Source organism: Ambystoma mexicanum, chromosome 6q (assembly GCF_040938575.1).
Source record: "Ambystoma mexicanum isolate Mex_15411 chromosome 6q, UKY_AmexF1_1, whole genome shotgun sequence".
Taxonomy (NCBI): domain Eukaryota; kingdom Metazoa; phylum Chordata; class Amphibia; order Caudata; family Ambystomatidae; genus Ambystoma; species Ambystoma mexicanum.
In genome coordinates, this window is record NC_090937.1 from 505,627,602 (window position 1) to 505,647,410 (window position 19,809).

General features: G+C 45.9%; 1 protein-coding gene across 1 annotated transcript in view; it reads left to right on the forward strand.

The window, feature by feature from the left end:
• Window positions 1-19,809, forward strand: part of SLC7A11 (solute carrier family 7 member 11) — a 1,087,616-nt gene that overhangs the window by 323,965 nt on the left and 743,842 nt on the right. Inside the window, exon 4 of the mRNA XM_069631050.1 lies at window positions 9,223-9,348. Coding sequence (XP_069487151.1) covers window positions 9,223-9,348 — 126 coding nt within the window. The remainder of the gene's footprint in view (window positions 1-9,222; window positions 9,349-19,809) is intronic.

Genomic DNA, 19,809 nt, shown 5'->3' on the forward strand with positions numbered 1-19,809 from the left:
GGGTGTCTCGTAAGTGTAAAGAGAGGGGATTGTAGGGTTACAGATGCAGACCCTTAAATTCTGAGCGAGCCAATGCAAGGGCAACTGGACATGCAGGAGCCTGGGACCAAGTTCAGGGGTGGCCAGGTGACCAGTCTGCGGAGCTATCAAGGACATTAGCGGGGGAGAGGAAGAGAGAAAGCTGAAGCAAAAAGGAAGGTCTTGAGTTGCTTCCAGAACCGGAGGTGTTTCTGCTCAAGTTGGAGAGAGGCAGGGAGGCTGTTCCAGAGACCCCAGCTGAGGAAATAGATCTGCCCCCCATTCTCTACTTGGAAAACTGTCTGACCCTCAGAGAATTGGAGGTGGATGACCAGAGAGCTCGAAAAGGAAGTTGTTTAGGAAGAGAAAGTTGGAGGTAGTGCAGTCCCAGGCCCCAGAAAGCCTTGTGGATGATGCAAAGGGTCTTGAATGTGATCCATGCAGTCACAGGGAGCCGATGCAGAGATTCCAGAGCTGAAGAGATACGATCCCTGGGCTTGAGGCCAGGAACAAGTCTTGCAGTCCTGTTCTGGGGTTGTAAAGGCTGAAGAGTAGAGACAGGCAGATTTAGAAAGAGGCTGTTGCAATAGTCTTGCCTGGAGAGCACCAGGGCTCTAGAGACAGTGAGCTTCTGGGGGAAAGTCAGAAAAGGCAGAATACCACTGAGGAGGTGCAGCTGAAAGTGTGACTTCTTAGAGACATCATAGATGTGAGAAGAGAAGGAGATAGTGGAGCCAAAGATAACACCAAGGTTCTTAGCCTCACAGCAAGGAGCAGGAAGAGAGCCCAGGGTGGGCGGCCAGAGAGAGAGAGAGGAAAGGGGGGAGCAGGTGTCCCGATGAGGAAGATCGCGTTCCTACTGGCATTAAGCCAGAGATTATTGGCAGCACACCATTCCTGAATTGCCACCAGACAGTCCGGTGTGAGAGAAGGAGCAGAGGTGGCTGAGGGGAGCCTGAAGGAGAGCTGGGTGTCATCTGCATAACATTGAAAGTTAGAACAGACTGTAGCGATGCGGTGGGCTAGAGGTGCCAGTTAATGGTTAAATGTCCAGGCAGAAAGGCTAGACCTCTGTGGAATACCAGAAGTAGAGAGAGAGATAGAAGAGATGAAAGACCCCATTTGGACCAGGGAGGGTCGATCAGTGAGAAAGGAGGTGAGCCAGACCAGGGCGGGATCAGTGAAACCCAGGTTGCCACAGAGGCGATTGAGTAGTATGGCATGGTTGACCGTATAAAAGGCAGAAGAAAGATTGAGGAGAATAAGGATAGAAGGAAGGTTAGAATCAAGGTTAGATTGCAGATCTTCGTGGGTGTTAGGAGAGCAGTTTTGGTGCTTCTGGCAACTCTGAAGCAAGACTGGTGGTAGTGAAGACAGCCAACAGATTCAGTGTGCAGATTAAGCTGAAAGATGGCCAGTCTTTCCAAGAGTATGCTCAGGAAAGGGGTGATGGAGATTGGTTGATTGTTAGCCGGAGAGGAAGGATAGACAGAGGGCTTCTATAGCAGGAGGTGCACAAGGCAGTGCTTAAGAGGGGAAGGGAAGGTTCTAGTGGAAGAGGAGTGATTGCAGAAATTGGTCAAGGCTGGAGCCAGGGTGTCAGACTTGTCTAGAAACATTGTCAGGGGAGAACAAGGGGAAGGAAGAGAAGAGAGTTTGGGAGATGACCACAGGCGGGCCAGCAGTGGAAGAGGTGGAGGAAGAGGAAAAGAGGGTGGACAGGATATCCTGAGTTTTAGTGATGAAGTGAGAAGCCAAGGTCGTATAGAGGGCTTGGGAGGGAACAGGAGATGTAGCAGAATTGGCCAGCTCCTTGCAGATTTTGAAGAGTTTGTCCCAGTTGTTAGATGCTGCAGAGACACAGGCTTGGATGTGAGCTCTTTTCCTGGTGAGGATAGAGAGTCTGTATTGCCCTTGGAGCAGGCGGCAAGCCAGTCTGTCAGAGGCTGCACCTGGTGCCCTCCACTTCCCCTAGGTCCACCGGCACTTGCGTTTGAGGGTGACGAGGTTGGAGTCGTACCAAGTGTTGCACTTGGATTTGGGCTTCAAGCGGATCCTCATGACAGAGGCAAGTAAATCAAGAGTGTGAGAGATAGAAAGGTGAAGGTTATTTATATAGGGCTGTGTCAGGGTGTGAGTCAGCCAAAGGTGCAGAAGGAGGAGAGAAGGTAGCAGCGAAAGCCTCAGCTGAAACACACTTCATGTGTCGGATGACCGAGAAAGTAGGTGGCAGTGCTGGAGTTGGCTTGGCCTGTGAGGTAGAGAGAGAGAGAGATGGGATGAAAGGAGAAAGTGATCACTCCAGGAGAGAGAAGTGGTAAGAAAGTTGGAGAGGGGGAGGTCTGAGGAGATCAGACCATCCAGGGTGTGCCCTGCAGAGTGAGTCAGGTCAGAGGGAAGAATAGAGACGGAGAGAGAGAGTTGCAGAGGTTGTGAAAGAGTCCTGACGAAGGACAGGTAGCATCTAGGTGTATGTTAAGGTCTCTGAGGAGGAGAAGTTGAGAGGTAGAGGCAAGGAGAGAAAAGGATGGTACGCCCACTCAGAGAAGAAGGGGTTACCTGGCCAGGCGGCCTGTAGATAGTGGCCACAGTGGGAGAAAGGCCAGGAGAGAGAGAGAGCCTGCAGACCAGGCATTCAAAAAAGGAGTAGTCCTGCATATGAATGATAGAAGCAGCGATCCACTCCCAGAAGATCAAGGCTACACCCCCACCGGGACGGTGGGTCTTGTGTTTGGAGAGTATCTTGTAGCCATCAGGAAGGAGAGTGTCAAATCTTGTGACAGAGCAGGCCATGAACCAAGTCTCGGTCAGACCGAGTAGATCCAAGTCGAGTTCTTCAGGAGACGGCAGATGTCAGAGGAGTGTTTGACAGCTGAGCAACAGTTGAGAGTAGCAATGTGGAGCAGGTTGCCCCCTTTGAAGGACTTCAGTGGAGGGGTACAGGTCAGAGGTATGCCCTGCGGAAGTGTTGCAGGTACCCAAGGATGGGAAGAGGAGGAATTGGGAGAAGGCAGGGTAGCTTGGGAGGAGGAGGTGGGTGCCAGAGTGGTGGTGGAGGAAGAAGGCAACAGGGCGGCCAGAGACACAGCAGAGGCAGCCATAGAGGTGGCAGAGGATGGTGGTGGCAGAGGAGCCAGAGAGGAAAAAGAAGGAACAGCAGAATGTTTATAAGGCATAGGAAGCGTCTACCAAAAAGGAAGAGGTTGGCCTGAGGGCCTTGGGCAAGACATTGCCATTTAGGTAAATATTAATGATCATCTTGGAAGAGTGGAAGGAGGCCAGGAGGGCCAATGACCGGGTGGCATCATTAATGGGCAAAGAAGAAAAAGGAGAGAGAACAGAGACCATATGGGGATCCATAGGCTTGGAGATCGAATTACAAAGAGAATGTCAGTAAGGTTCTGTCTGGAGGAAGCACTGGTGTAGGCATTAGTGATAGGGAGGCCTGGGTTGTAGACCAGATGTCCCTTTTGAGCTTCTTCCTGCCAGACTTAGTGAGAGGGATAGGGTAGTCGATAGAAAAGCAGTTATAGAAGATAGGTGAGACAGAGAGCACCACAGAGGTTGCAGAGAGGAAGAGGGGGAAGAAAGAGGGGAGCCCGAGCAGGGAGGGGGTAACGCTGGGAAGCGGGCAAGCAGGGGGAAACCCTAGATGGGATGGACACAGAAGGAGGGGGGGCACACAGAGGACAGAACATGGACAGAATATCAGATGCGATGCATAGACAGAGTCAATCACCAAGGAATCTAGAATTAAGGAATAAACAAACTGGAATGCAGGTAGTACAATATAAGCAAACAACCCTGGGGAAACAAAAAAAGACAAGGAGCTGAACAATCACCCAGGGAACCTAGAAGTAAGGAATGAACACAACAGGAACACAGGTAATGCAATGTAAGCCAACAACCATGCAGAACAGAATATCAAGAACAGTACACAAAAGATCAGGGGAGGGAGCTAAGGAGAGGGGAGGGAAAGGCCCACGGGAGCAGGGAGCGCAGCACCAGAGGGAATGAGGGGGGCACACTGCCAATTAGAGAGAGAGAGAGAAAGAGAGAGAGAGAGAGAGAGAGAGAGAGAGAGAGAGAGAGAGAGAGAGAGAGAGAGAGAGCACATGAGATCTAAAAAATGCACCTTGGTGCTCGTGGCCTAAGTAAGAGGGAGGGCATGTAGCCTAAGTTGCAAGGGAGTGAATGCAACCTAAAGTAAGATCGGGTGCACGTGGCCTAGAGATGCGCAGGAATGCATGCAGCCAACATTGTGAGGGAGTGAACGCAACCTAAGTAAGAGGGGGCACCCACGGCCTAGAGAGTAAGCAGGGGTATGTGGGGGGTGGTGCGGGGATGGGTAGCAGGGGGAAAACATGTGTGCAAGAGTAAGAAGTGGCACCAGTCAGAGAGGATGCAACGAGAGTAGCAAGCTAACTCTCCCCACAACTTCTTACCTGGCATCCACAGACAGAAGGGTGAGGTCATCCGCACTCACTGCCTACGCTGCTACCCCATCGCTGCCAAACACCTGTGTCGCACAACAGAGCTCATTCAGAGCAATATTATTCAAACACAGCAAAGGAGATATTAGCCTGCACGTGGGTAGTGAATTACTTTAGAACATACCTATGGGGAAGGACATTCAATCTGGGGACAGACTATAAAACCATGGTGCACTTCCGGGGACCAAGGAACACAGGTGTGCAAACTCTGTGACTAGCCAGGCTGGCCTCAAAAATGCAAGAATGGACCTACAAGATGGAACTTATTCCAGTATGGCAGAACAGACAAGCAGATTGTCATTACAGACTATGTTCACATTGAGAAGGAAACAAGACATACTTAAGAGAGGAATGTGCATTAACCCTACTGACTAATAGCACAACCCAACAAGAAAGTGCCCACAGGGCAGTAGGGAGGGAACATGGGAACAAAAGTCAAATATACTAACAATGAAGTTAAAGAAAGGTGGTCCTACTAGGCTTTGTCAGCATTCAGAACGTTCAAGTAGAGAGAGGGAGAAGGGACGAGGCAAGGGGGTGAGTCCTAAGAGTGTCACTGGAAGTGCTGGGAAGTAACTTGCAAGCAGTTGTTAAGTGCCTGGCAGAGATCACTTGATGAGTGGTCAACTGCCATTAATAAGTGCAGGCCAGTGCTGGGAGTGGGCGGAGGCTGGAGGCGATTGGGTGGGGGGAGACCAGGACCCCAAAGGATACATGAAGGCCCTCGTACAAATCTAAGCGACTGTGATGTTTAGCAAGGAGGGAGAGGGGGAAGGAGGAGGTGAAAAGGAGAGTCCTGAGGAGCTTCTGTAATTTGAGGAGATCTGTATCCAGACTGAGAGGAAGGGGGAGGCTGTTCCAGAGGAGGGAGCCAGCTGAGGAAAGAGATTGGCCACCCACTCACTGTTTTGAGAAGTGCTTGACATGCAGTGAGTTGGCGCCAGAGGAGCTTAAAGGTCTAATGGGAGAGTATATATCAGGTGCGGCTCTTCCATGAGGGCGGGACGGGTGTAGCCCCACCACCAATGACACTCCCCACCATGTCCACGAGTAACAGGACAATCTTGATACTCATTGACATGACTGAATGTGCAGCAGGGAGCGTTCTGAGGAGCTATCCCCTTAGCACATGTGCAATGCAGGCCTTCCCCAGCCGGCACTGGAAAGCCGATAAACCCGGCTGAAAAGGATAAACCCCAGGCATCCTATTCTTAACACCCAGCCGTTCCTGTCCCTCAAACTAGGGTGGTGTCAGACTTTGAAAACCCCACCCCAGTCTGTGAAAGAGATAGGACAGAGGCGGGATCTGAGGGAGGGTCGGGTGTCAGTTCCGAACAACCTCTGAGCATCGACCCTCAATGCTTTGAGGCCGGGGACTGGGAGAACGACGACAAAGTGAAGTCACTGTCCAACCACGTTCGGGAACTTGGGAAAGAGAAACAAATCCAAGTTTAGGTTTTGTTTCTCTTTCCCAAGTTTCTGAACATGCATGGGACTCCAATAACATCACTACGTGTTGAAAACAACACACTACTACGGACAAGGAGACATGATGAGCACCTGCAGGCTGAACCAGAAGGAAGGAGCAGCAGCTGCTGTGATGGGAGTGACACAGCAAGTGATTCATTTGTTTAAATATGTATACATATATCTATTATGTTTCACTAATGCCTTTTCTAATGACTTTATAAGGCACACTCAGCCTTATAGGCTAATTAAAAAAGCTGTGCCTTTGTTAATTAGCCTGCAAGGCAGTGTCTGCAAACTAATTATACAATAGGCATTCCATTTTTCATGACTTATTTAGGCTAAGCTAGTCACGGTCAAGAGCCTTCTTGTGAGCTGTGATCGTGGTAGGCTGACCCTACCGAGATCACAGCTCATAGGAAGGCTGGGGTGGACCATGCTGGATCTTGAGTTCTGCTGACCCTCTCTCCGGCACTGCAAAAGTCTCGCTTTTACTCCTGGCTATGGATGCGGTCTGCAGGAAGAGGGACCGCCGTTCCAGTGCCCACACTTTTGTGTAAATCAAAGTTTAAACACTGGGCAGCAGAGCAGCTCTCCCAACGTCCTGTCTGGTTTCTGGGAGCTGCACTGCTACCCAGTATTCGAACTTTCACACACAGGTTTGAGCGCTGGAAAGCAAGGCGCAGCAAAGCCTACATTTTGGGGGTGGAAACTCCGTAAAATGTTGGCAGAATAGTACTTTGGTTCTTCCCATTGGTTTAGTGCTTGCAGCCTGCTACATCCCATTGGAATCGGGGGTGAGACCCTTAAGCCAGGTCCACATGAAGGCCTGAACTAAAGGCTTCTCAAATGTCTTCTCAGATTTGTACTTTGCAGGGATTATTTAAAAACAGCTTTTTAGGTTTAAAACGTTTGTGCCTTTTATACTTTGCCAGCAATATGATAGGAAATGCTCCCGCCAGGGTTGTTTTTCAGGTGTGTATGATTAATATTCTGAGAGGCAAATACTTGTTTGTCCTGTGCACTTTCGTCAATTGGATATTAAATGAAATGTGCATATTTCATCTTAAAATCTGTTCACTGCCCGTGACTGCACTTGCCAATGAATATATTATGGGTCCCCCTGAACCTCACTTTAGTCTTAGGACTTGTGCCTTTCGTGGGAGTGGTATTATGTGTGTTGAATGTGCATTTGGGCAGCACGAGCCAGGTCATGTGTTCTTCTTGTAGCACGGCAACCGGTGCATTTTCTTGTATGGTAATACTGGCATACATTGGTGCAGCCTGCATGAACATCTATGAGCACAGCCAGCATGAAAATGTTTTTCATTCTGGCGTAACTTGGGGATAAAGGCATCACAAATATGCACTGGAAAATGCTACTCTGCACTGTTGGTGAATTGTATCAGAAGTGTTGACGTCCCCCGAACAAAACGGATGGCAAACCGCATGGCTTTTGCCCCTAATTGTTCAGTTTCATGTAAAATGCACCATTTTAAACCACTATTGTGAAATATTTTCGTGGGAGACGTCCTCCCCCACAACACATCCAAACCTCACTTTTTTCGTTTAGTGTCCCTTGCTATGCTCTGTCGCTGCTGTATATTTAAGAGCAACGTTTATTTAAAAAATCACCAAGTGCCACTGGTATTTGAGAGCCAGTTGTAGATAGCGGCATGGCCCATGGCCCCAGATAGCTTTGTGGATGATGCAGAGGGATTTGAATTTGCTCCTTGCAGAAACCAGGAGCCAGTGGAGACATTTTAGGGCGGGAGAGATGCGATCCTTGTTGGAGGGGATGTAGAGACAAAGAGGGTAGGTTAAGAAAGAGGCTGTTACAGTAGTCCAGCCTAGAGAGTACCAGAGCTCTAGAGACATTGAGCTTCTGGTGGAAAGTGCAGAAAGGAAGGATTCCTTTGAGCAGGTGGAGTTGAAAGTGGGCCTTCTTGGCAAGGTCCTGTATGTGAGGGAGGGGGGAAGGAAAGAGAGGAATCTGAGGATTTCTGGCTTTGGATGAAGGAAAAGGGGGAGAGTTCATAGAGGGAGGCCAGAGTGAAGGGAATAAAGAGGGGGCATGAGCCCCAATGGGAAGAATCTCAATCTTGCTGGCGTTGAGGCAGAGATTATTGGAGGCACACCAGGACTGGATGGCAGAAAGGCAGTTGGAAACAATGGAGGAAGTAAAGAGAAAATCAAAGGGAATTTTGAAGAATAGTTGTGTGTGTTTCTGCATAACACTGGAAGTAAGGGGAGAAAGTGGAAATTAGGCATTCAAGCGCAACAAGACAGATGTTATAGAGCTAGGGATAAGGTTGGACACTGGACCACCCCCAACAGCCTAACAGGATTGTCACCAGTCTACATGATGCAAAGAAGGAACGCAAACATGACATGTTCCCCAGGGATGAGTGACTTCCAGGAAGGCACAGAGACTTTGTTATGTTCTAACTTAAACTTTGTACAAAAGGGAATAATGTAGCATCGTGTGCACAGCGTATACGTCATGTGACCACTTGACGTGCACGGGAGAGGGCACATTGAGGGAGGAACACGGGAAGCACGCCAAGAAAGGAGACCATGTGAAGAGAGAGGACCCTGGAGAGCTCCAATGTGGCTGCACATGGAACCATGTCATATAACCTCTAATGGTAAATAAATAGCCCTTCAAAAAAAAAAATGGCCTGCCATCGTTTATTAAAGAACTGCTTTTCCAAAAATGGTTTCTTCATGTGCCTTCCCTTGCTGTCAGAATGCATCATATTTAAGTTTTAAAATGAAATGGGGTAAATGGACGGTCACTCTCAGCGAAGACCAGCAACACCTGTCTTCTAGTCAAGTTTAGCAATTACATTCCTGGTTCAGTAAAGCTGCCGGGAAACCAAAATGCTTCACTCAAAGCTTTTCATGACATTATGCAATTGATTTGTGATTTTCATGAACCAACGGCGCGGGAGGGTTCCGCCAAGCAAAGCACCTTCCTGCTGCGCTCTGCTTGCCTGCACTTGCTTGTCTTAATTTGCTCATTTACTTAACACTGGCTTTGAACTCTTTTGATAAACACCGCCAGAACACATGGCCTTCCTGGCGGGTCACAGGTGGCATTTATCAAGCATTGTCCTGCAGATGCGTAATTGCAGCCCCGCTCTCAGGGACGGGGCCCTTGGAGTTTCAGCGCCCGCTGCTTCGCGTGGCAGGGGAGCAGAACAGAGGCGCCGAAGTAACCTCTCGCCCTATTCTCTTTCAGCTGTCGTGATGGTTCTGAACAGCATGAGTGTCAGCTGGAGCGCCCGGATTCAGATTGTGCTAACCTTCTGCAAGCTCATTGCGATTCTGATCATTATAGTCCCAGGAATGATGCAGCTCATCAAAGGTAAACACTTCAGTTCTCCAGTATTATTTGAATGCGCACTTACTTCATCTCCCTAAATACCCATGTACGGTGCGATACACCTGTTTACATCTTTCCTTTCTTTAGGCTTTTCCAGGCTCACTATTTTAGATACTGCAAAGGATTTCTTATTCGCCACGTCTCTGGAAAGGTCTATGATATAGAACCAGTCATTGCCACGAATAGTAGTGTTCTGGATGATACATTACTGAATAGCATAGTACATATTTGAGAATAACACAGCATTCTGAATGGCGGTATGCAGGGGTGGACTGGCCTATAGGGAACTCTAGATATTCCCCCAGTAGGCTTCTGCACCCTGGGCCTATATTGCGTGGTATTTCCAAATGTTCCCATAGGAAAATGGTTGGGATTGTTGAAAATGTATAATATGGGGGGGTGGAGGGGCGTTGAAAAATTATTTTGAGAGCCGCCTTTGGTTCTCAGTCCACCCCTGGTGGTATGCCAGTACATAGGATCTAATTCCAAGATGCTTTTTTCTATGGCATTTTTTCTCTATTTCATGGCACTCTCCTAGCAACATTGCTGGCATGATCAGCTACTCCAAACTGAGGGAGGGTCCCGGAAACACAGGTGATTACTCGGGAAACAAATACATGCATAACTACGCAAAAATCCCCTCGCAATGGGCTCATTAAAAACGTAAATGTATTCCACATGAATCATTAACTTCAAAGGACATAACACATATTTATATGCAACAAATGTGATGTTTTTAACAGCTTATTTTATAGCTTCTTCACCACACCCAGTGGCTTAGTACATAAACAAAAGACTCCTAAACCAGTCATGTAAAAGCAACTCCACCAAATAAAATGTTTTTGTTTCATCATCCTGTCCCTCGCCCCCAACATGTTTCTGTTCTTATTACTCGAAACATTCTTCAGGGGGAAATTCAATTCCAATATACTCCATTCAGTGGGAATTTTTTCTTCATATATCATATGCAGTAAGCTTTTTTGTATGCCTCCAGAAACACTCTTCTATAGACAGGTACTTCTGCAGAGCCGATCCTAAATTATTATGAAAATAGGCGATGACCTTGTTATTTTCGCCAAATGTATATTGGACCATGGATGCAATAGTAATGCTTCACTGTAGGTTCAGAGGTCAGTACAAGAAAAATAACTAATCCATGAACTTCAGTCAAGTCCAGGTTCTCAATGGTTAATTACCTCACCCCCATCTCTGTACCATTCCAGCACCAAAATGAAAATCTATCAGGTTATTATGAAGTCATTTTGTTATTCGGAACACTTGATTCCTTAAAGGTGCAGCATAAGTACCTTTTGTGGTTTGTACTGTCTTCTGTTTGAAAGGTAAATTGATCTTATTGACATGCCTCTTTAAAACCAACATCAGTCCACCAAGTCCCGGAATACATAAACATGTTTAATCAATGCAAAATAGGAATCTGTCAATTTCTTCAGTATTAGAATACGGTTATGTTTCAATGCTCTAACTTTGCCGTAGTTACGTTTTGCAAAGGCATGTGTTCTGTGGCTTTATGATTTGAACATGGAAACTGAAGAGCCCGGAAAGTTTGAGTCTGCAAAACATAACCTGGGCGAGAAAAAAGCAGCCAAGCAAAGCTTTATTGTAAAACAGTGATACTAACCGTCCTAGAATCAGAAAGAGCTTCCAATGATCAAACATATGTACGCAATCCGGCTATGTTGTTTACGTTGTTGCTGCTCTGACACTCTTCCATTTGTAATGCCCCAGTACGCAATGGCAAAATGGGTGGTTTTGGTAGAGGTATTTGTTGATTGGTATTCATTTCAGCTTTTTTAGCATGGGAACATTGAAATATATTAACATTGTGAATGCCCCATGTTTTTTCTTAAGCAGGGTCGGACCGGGGCACACAATGGTCTTGGGCACCAATGAGAAAGTGGCCCACAGTTACAAATAGCAATTCATTCCTTTTGTGACAGACTGTTTGAGTATTACACAAGTTAGAGGTTTTTGATCAAATGTCATGCAAATTCTGCATTTTAAAGAGCATTTATTCAATAACACTGGTCAAAATTAGTAGCCACATAGTAAAGAAACTGTCCTATATGGGCCAAAAAGCAGGCCCACTTAGACCCAAAAAAGTGGCCCATGCTAGCATTTTGCGTTTCTGGGTCAAGGGTTGCCCTATTGCCCTGTAGGCCAGTCTGAGCCTGTTATTAAGTAAATATGGAGACAGGGGGAAATGCAGGGCAAACGTGTTTACTGCCCATTGCGCAGGTAGACTTGCTTAATTGATAAACATGGATGTCTGAGATGTATGTACTGTGCAGGTACATACGCTGTTGCTCCAGATGTGCACCAACGACCACTTACCCATGAAATCTGAAGATTGACATCACTCATCAGAAAAACAAGGTAGCAATGATCACTCATTTCACAAACAATATATTTCTCAGTATACATTGAAGCTATGTTTTTTTTTTCTGTTTCACCTCTTTATATCCTCCCTTGCCTTTCACCTTTACCTTATATTGTCTATGGCATGCGGTCATCGCACTCCAAAGCCCTCCTGCCCAAGCCCACGGAGATACCCAATCCTACACCTGCGTCATGCAACCATAGCAGATCAAGCATGCTCTTACGCACCCTGTTTCCAGAAAGCCACAATGTAGAGCTTAAAGGCCATGGGTGGAGGGAACGAGGTCATAGCAGTTATGACAAAAGATAGGTCACTGGCTAAGCCAGTGATTTATAGCGTGGGAAGAGATCAAAGGCTCTGGGAGAGATTTAGCCAGATTTCAGACTGGCTTCCAAAGAGCATGACTAAATCCCAAGAACTGTGACCTAAGGTGTCTGCCATATCACGTCATTCTGAAAATGGCAGCACAATGCATATTTCCTTTCTGCTTGCAGTTTCCTTTCTCCTACTTAGTGCACCATTTAGTGTGCTTCCATGTAATGTGCTTACCCTTGAAGGCATGGGAACATGGAGCGTGGCAAACCATTGTAGAGAAACACTTGTGTGCAGGCGTGTTATAAATGCCATGTCATATCGTATATATCATATCATCATCCGACACTTGCACAGCACTAGGGGCCTTACACAAATGATTTCAGAATCCAGGCACACTGTTTTGGTTGGCTCCGTCCGAAATAGTATACATAGGGCATGATTGGTTAGAAATCATGATTAGTCTTGTGCAGTCAGAGACAGAGGCCGGAGGTTGCAGTACATTTGAAGAAAGTAATGCCCGTGCGAATTGTTCATCTGGATCACAAATCACCTGCATGTTTACAGTATTTGGGATCCACTAAACTTCACGATCATTTAAGAGATTCGGGTAAATGAATTTGAGCTGGCCGATTTAACTGGCTGTATATAAGACAGCTGGGAGTCAGTAATTCAGAGAGGGAGAAGGATGGTTGTGATGTTTGAGAGCTGGAACGTTCAATTTTCTTTTCTATGTATGGCTTTTTGTGTATTTGTGCTTGTGCATTTAAAAAACTTAGAGATAGAAATAATGAAAATAAAAAATGAAATGAACCTTTACATGTTTGTTGCTGTTTGAGAGCTGCATCATTGTACTTTAATTATTAAGCCGGGCTTTTTGAACATTGTATGTTGTGCATTTAATAAGAAGAAAACCTGGGGAGGGTGATTTTACACAGTGATCAACATAATATAATATTACATTTTTTGTTTCTACAAACACTGCTTAAAAGTAATCTGCATTTCACTGAAAGACAGGCTAACCTTTTTGTTTTAGAGGTTTTCCTTTTCTGCCCAGTAACCCAACAATTTACTTTGCATAGATTGTAACTGTAATGCGTTATTTATAACGCGCTGAATGCCCAGAGGTTTCAAAGCGCAGACCCGGGGATCGAACCTGTGTTGCCCACGTCGTCTTGCTTCAAAGACAGACGAGCACATTGCCCTTAAGCTATCCTCCCGAGACAGATGCACTGAGGATGCTTGACTGAGCATACACTTACACAAAAGCAGTAACATTGAATGTATTTGTCACACCTTTATGATAACAGAAATAAATGCTGGGGTGCTGAAAAAATGGATGATGGCTGTGGGCATTAGTGCCAGGTTTATTGGCTGTGTGAAGCAAGACACCACCTTCTTGAGCACACTGTTGTGGTACAGTAGGCTAGAGGAGTACTTTGCAGTGGGCCACCTTGTTTGAACATGCACACGCACACACAAAGCAAGCAGTTTAGAGGGAAGAAAGCATTATGGTGCTGCTGAAAAAATTGTTGGAGGCAGTGGGCAGTTAGAGGCAGGTAGACCTGCTGTGTGATGCAACACACTACCTGCTTGAGCACACTATGCACAGTAGGACAGATGAGGAATATGTGGGGGCCAGCTTGTTTAAATATGCACACTCACACCCAAAAGAATCAGTTCGATTGTTTTTGTGGGAAGAGAATGTTTGGGTTGGAAGAAACATTGTTGGAGGAAGTAGTGTAGTAATGTTGGTGATTGCAGGTGGGGGGCATACAGGGCTACCTCCTTTTGAAAAAGGGGCTGCCAGTGTTTGTGATGGTTAACCCAAAAAGTGCCAACCATTAAGATGCCTTCAGAAACAAAGGTCAAATGTGGGGGATGAGAGGAAGGCGTCATGAAAATGTTCCACTGGTGATTGCTGCAATAATAGTTGTTGCAACTGCTGAGAATGCGCACACTTCGAGTTGTAGAGTAGCGCAATGTCAGTCAATTATCCCAAGTTGGACATCCGGACATCCACCACTGCTCAAACAAGTACTTAGTATCACAAACTTTCAAACTATTTGTGTGGGTGTGGAAACTAGTCCTACCAATGTCGGCACTGACTTAGCTGTTTCTGCTACTTCACTACAGCCAGCCCAAACCTCATGAGCCCTAAAATCAGAGTCTGGTGCAAGTGAGGATGTAGCTCATGCTCCCTTGATGCAACAGACCAGAGTACACATCGAAGATACTCGGGGGTCTGTTGCGGTGCCCGATAGGGAGACTGCCACTGAACATCTAACAGAATGAGGCAGTGTTCTTGAGGTGGTTTGATTTGGCATCTCTCAGCAGTAGGCCAGGGGCAGCAGAGCCATACCCATTTCCCTATGCTAGAGGAACATAATATAATATATATTACTTTCCCAAAGGTGGCGCTCAATCCAATTACAGAAGGTGGTTGTGGAGGCTGGCTGGGGACTCCAGCTCGCGATTTAAACATACCTCTGAACTCTCCTTACACTAAACTCAAAGTGTCAGGGAACCGAGCAAAGCACATTCCACAGCACAAGATCTCAAAGTGCTCAGTGCAACACGTGCAACTGTATTCCTTTAAAAAAAAAAATGCCTTATCAAAATTAGACACATGGACCTACTACAGAGCTTTGTTCCTCGGATGGAACAGTTAACGCTACACATTCCACCCCACTGCTGGGGCTTCGTCTGGCTTTACCCATCTCCATTGCAGGTGCTTTGTCAGGTGTCCATGGGAGAACAGGGGCAAACAGGGATGGGAGCTCCCCAGAGGGGAGTTGCCGTTTGCTGTTGCCCTTGGATAGCTGCCCGGGCAATGCTGCCTTGGGCCCCTGCATAAAGAGGGCTAGTTCCTTGCTGGAGCAGCCAATCGCTGGCCAGGGTGGGCGGAAGTGGGCGGAGAAGGACAGGCGTGGGAGAGGGGAGAAGATGGAGGCAACAGGAGCAGGTCAATTAAAGGAACCGGCCAGGACAAGAAGAAAACATAAATAAAGATGGGCAGGAAACTAAATTAATAAATGCAGGAAATACGGGCGATGGACAGGAAATTAAATAAATACAATACAGGCAGCAGGCCTGAGCTACTTACCAAAATGCTGGTGTTTGGGGCAGGGGAGGAATAGAGCATGACCAACTTCCACAAGGATGAGGCAACAAGGAAGTCCCTCCGCTGCCTGTATTTTAAATTTCCCTTCCTGGCTGAGGTAGCCAATGATAAGCCTGGGTGGGCTGGGGTGGGGCGTGGAAGGACAGGGGAGGGAGATTGGGGAAGATGAGGCAACAGGAGGAGGTCAAGTAAACGAACATGGCCGGAACAGGGAGGAAATATAAACAAATAAAGCCGGGTGGGAAATTAAATTAAATGAACAAATACTGGTGTTGGTTGCAAAATTAAATACTTAAAAAAGGGTGGTGGGTGGCAAATGAAATAAACAAAATTCAGACAGGGGGCAGGAGCTAATTACCAAAATGCTGGTGTGGATGCAGGGAAGAGAGCACAACCCACTCCTAAGAGGCTGAGGCAGCAAGGGTACATCACCAATGCTGGGGCATATGAAGTGACATTATGTACAAGAGTGGTGCCAAAATATCACACCGCATACTCCAGTAGTCATCGAACACGGGCCCACATTCCGAAGGCAGAACTAGGTGTGATTGACAACATTATTTCTGCTCTGCAGCAGTATAAAGTTGAGTAGTCGTAAAATCCCCTACTCAGCCGCCGCACTTTGATAAACCAGCAGTTATCCCAATCATAAAGGTAAAACAGGCACAGCCAAAAGATCTACCTCCCTTGCCTTTTGTGTTAATGTGAGCCAAGGAAGGCTACATTCACAGAAGAGGGGTAAATGCAAGCCAGTAACAACCCAAACCACTATAGTATACAGCTGTAAAATTAAAGAATGTCCAATAAAGGGTTCCATGTAATAATGTCGCCACAAAAATCTCGCCAAAAAATAGTCGTTTTTTGTGGCGACATTATTGCATGGAACATGCAGGGGACACCCCTGCAACCCCCAAACTTTTTTTTTTTAAAATGTTTTTTTTTACCCTGTCCCCATATATATGGTCACCCATATAATATCGCTGCAACCTTTTCCCGGCGATGTAATTTACGGCGACCATATATATGGGGATAATATTACCTGATACCCAATAAAGGTGTATAAAATATAAACTTTATTTATACAAATCAATTATACAATTAGCTAAAAATAAACACTATAAAAGGCACCCCTATATAAGTAGAAACATGTTTTACAAACACGCTGGTTACTTTGTCAGGGAGGAAAAACAGGCAGGATATCCAACAATGTTTTTAAAAGGGTATGTCTTGCTGGAAAAGGGCAAAGGGTACTGAACTGGCTCCTAGGGCATCAAAAGGTGAACCGAGGGGGCAAGGTCATGTCTAAGACTGATTTCAATGTTAGGTGGTTTACCAGTGTTGAACAAGTTTTCAAGGTGTTGAAAATGGGGAAGGAACCAGGTCCGGGTTTGTCGAGTCATACTGATTGTATCAGCAAGCTAGTGTTGAATCCTTTCAAGATAGGCCTTCAGAGCAGAATGGTTGCAGCATTCAAGTGATGCAGTTTGCATGGTTCACCAGGGTTGGTTTGATGGTCAAGCAGTTTGAAACTTTTGTTAACCGCTGGTTGGTTTTGATGAGTGATGTAATGCTCCAGAATTCAAATTGCAGTCTGGGGGTTCAAAGCTGTGTTCCAAATGATCCCAGGTGGCATTTGAAGAGGCAGCGGTTGAAAGATGTATGCAGTGGCAAGCCTCTCCTTTGAGCCAAACAGGCGATGGGCTCTGCTTGGTGTGATACGACAGCAAGTAGGTTTGATAGATGAAATGCACCAATGGCTCAAAGGATGAGATAGTGCCAAAGAAAGCACTGTTGGTTCCCTTTGGCTTGAGTGAGGTGAGCATGTCTAGAATGTGATTTGATCAGTTTGATGTGATGAAAGGAGGGAACCTCTTTGTTCTTGTTCTCAGCGTGCAGTGAGAGCCACTGCAGGGTGCCATAGGATGAGGTTGGTCCTTCCCAGTTGTTGCCCTCCCAGCCTATAGAGGTAGGCCTTGATCTTCAGCAAGCATCACTTCAATGTGCCCTGGCAGAGGGTAGCGAGATGAGCCTGCCTCTGCATTGGAACACTCCTTCACTTCAATGTCTGAGGGCTTTCGAAAGATCAACTATCCGGAGAGATGTACACATTAATTATTTCTTAAATCCTGGGTAGTCTAAAATGAATCAAAGAAGGGGTGGGATTCCCCGTCTTTTCTGGCAAAATGTCACAAAGGATTGGATGAAAATAAACCTGCTTCAAGGGGTCCAATCCCTGTCCTTGTCACAAGTGTCCCTTGACTTCTGATGTCATACCCAGAGTGCTTTACGGGGCAGGAAGTGAGAGGGACAGGAAGGAAATAGAACATTAAGAATGCTTTGTGAACCACATAACCTCTTACAGCTGTCTGAGCTTACAAGAGTGACACCAGTATGCTACAAATCAGAAGTGCCTTTGATAATTATGGGAACTCCCCACACCCATTCCAACAAATGGGATGGATCATATTTGCATTTTACCCTGCCACGAGGAGGGTAGTTTGTCATAATTGTTTTGAATTTGGAAGAGAGGTGGGGAGTTAACTTCAACCCCTGCACTGCACTGACTTGGCTGTCAAACAGGGCACCTTTGACCTCTGAACCTGCTATGTGCCATGGGAAAGCATGTGCTGCATCTCAGACTACTGGCGGTGCAAGGCACAGGTGTGCCCTATGCTTTTTGTCATAGTTTACTGAAAGGGGGGTCTTGTTTGAAGGCCACCCTTTCTGAGATGGAATCCCTCAGCATATTATTATTTATAAAAAACGATTTTGAAGAGCAAATGGATGAATCTTCGCGCAATGCCTGAATCTGTGTGCAGGTTCATGATCTCGTCTAAACTCGCAAGAGGATTAGGATGCTGCACTCGGCTCCCAGGGATTCGCCCAAATCCAGAGATTTGACCTGCAGGGATTCGCAGACCAGGGAGTATGAAGAGATTTGCTCAAGCTTAGAAGCAACATTTTTAAGTTGCTGGAGAGGAAAAAAACTAAAATGATTTAGATGACAAAGAGGCAGAATTCAATGAGAGACCTATGAAATAGGGTAGCACATCTATTTGTGACTGTTGTAGTGCGGGAGAGTGCCCCAGTGATCACATCGCATAACATACACACACATTAAATTGTATAGTCAGAGTGAGGAGATGAATGTCCCAGAATGGTTTGTTGGCAGGACATTACATTCAGTATCAACAAATGCCTTAGTATTCTTGGATTCAGGAGCAGATTATATGTATTGAATTTAACTTGGTGCACTGTCTTTTGTGAGGAGATGAGCTAGTAGTTGCTTGTCTAAAATAGTCTTAGAATTCCTTGGATGGAGGAGAGGGCATTAAAAAGGGATTTATTATGAGTGTGCCAGCAATCTGGTAGTAGATTCATCGGACTATCATCAAACCTATTTAGTGTTACTAACACCAGGTCCATTGGCTTACCATGGCTCTATGAGTGTTGGAAGGCAGTGTAAATCCACATGTTTGTAGTGCTTAAGACTCCATGGGGATTTTGGTGGTCACAGCAGTAATTCCGCCAATTCTTGATCTTAAAGTACAACATTTACCTCCAGCATGACACTGGAGGTAAATCCTCCACCTCAAGCTCTTAGTTGAAATATCAGGGTGTGCTAAAATGGTAGCAATTCCATTACATCCCAAAATGTGCTAGTTATGGAATTACTGCCACTTTTTCACAGCACTGCTGAACTCATAATGCATCTCAATGTCTTTAAATGAGTGTGACAACATTTTGTGTTGAGAGGAAACAGTTGCTGCTTGTGCAGAAAAAATATTTGCACATTATTTTAAGTGAATGTTACTATGCAAGAATATTTGACATGGCACAGTTTGACTAGTTGCTTGCCTTAGTAGTTTCTAGCCTCACAATTCTTTAGAGGCATAAGTGTGAATTCAGTGGCTGATTGTGTCATGATTTTGTGACGAGAGAAAACACTAACTGCAAAGAAAAAAGTCTTTAAACTCATTGGAGGTAGGAGCAGATGCTATGTTACTAAGCTCTTGTAAAGCGTGAAACATGCTACAAGATGCACCCTTGTGCTATTTAATCAGTTCTTCATTTGTTACCTGCATTGAAAATAGTATTGGGTTGTTCTGCTACAGGCAGGAAGTTTCTTCCATAACATTAAGATCAGGTTGGTGAATTCTTGGCTGCTAGGGTCCACCATTAGGTTATCAGAGGAGTATCCTGGTGGACTGCCAGGGTGACACCATAGCTATGGAAGATATAATATGCTTCAGTACTTGTCGTATTTTGTCAAACGCAACATGAGAGATTTGAAAGGCTGTAGCAGGAGATCTTTGTATTGGAAGTCAGCTACCAAAACCACACATTTTTCAAAGACATTTTCGAGGTGCCTTGGTGATGGACTATGATTGTCCTGTGCTGATGATGAAGTTCTGGGGCAGTAAAGGTTTGAGAGGTACTTCATATGTGCTGGTGTCCTGGTGGTTATGAACCAATGAGGGGTGGGCACCACTGGGTAGGTAAAATTACTTTTTTCTGATGAAGGTACCTGTAGATTAAATGGCGATCCTCAGAGACCTGATGTACACCACATCGGTTTTTGAAACCTGAAACAAAAGAATGTCTGGTG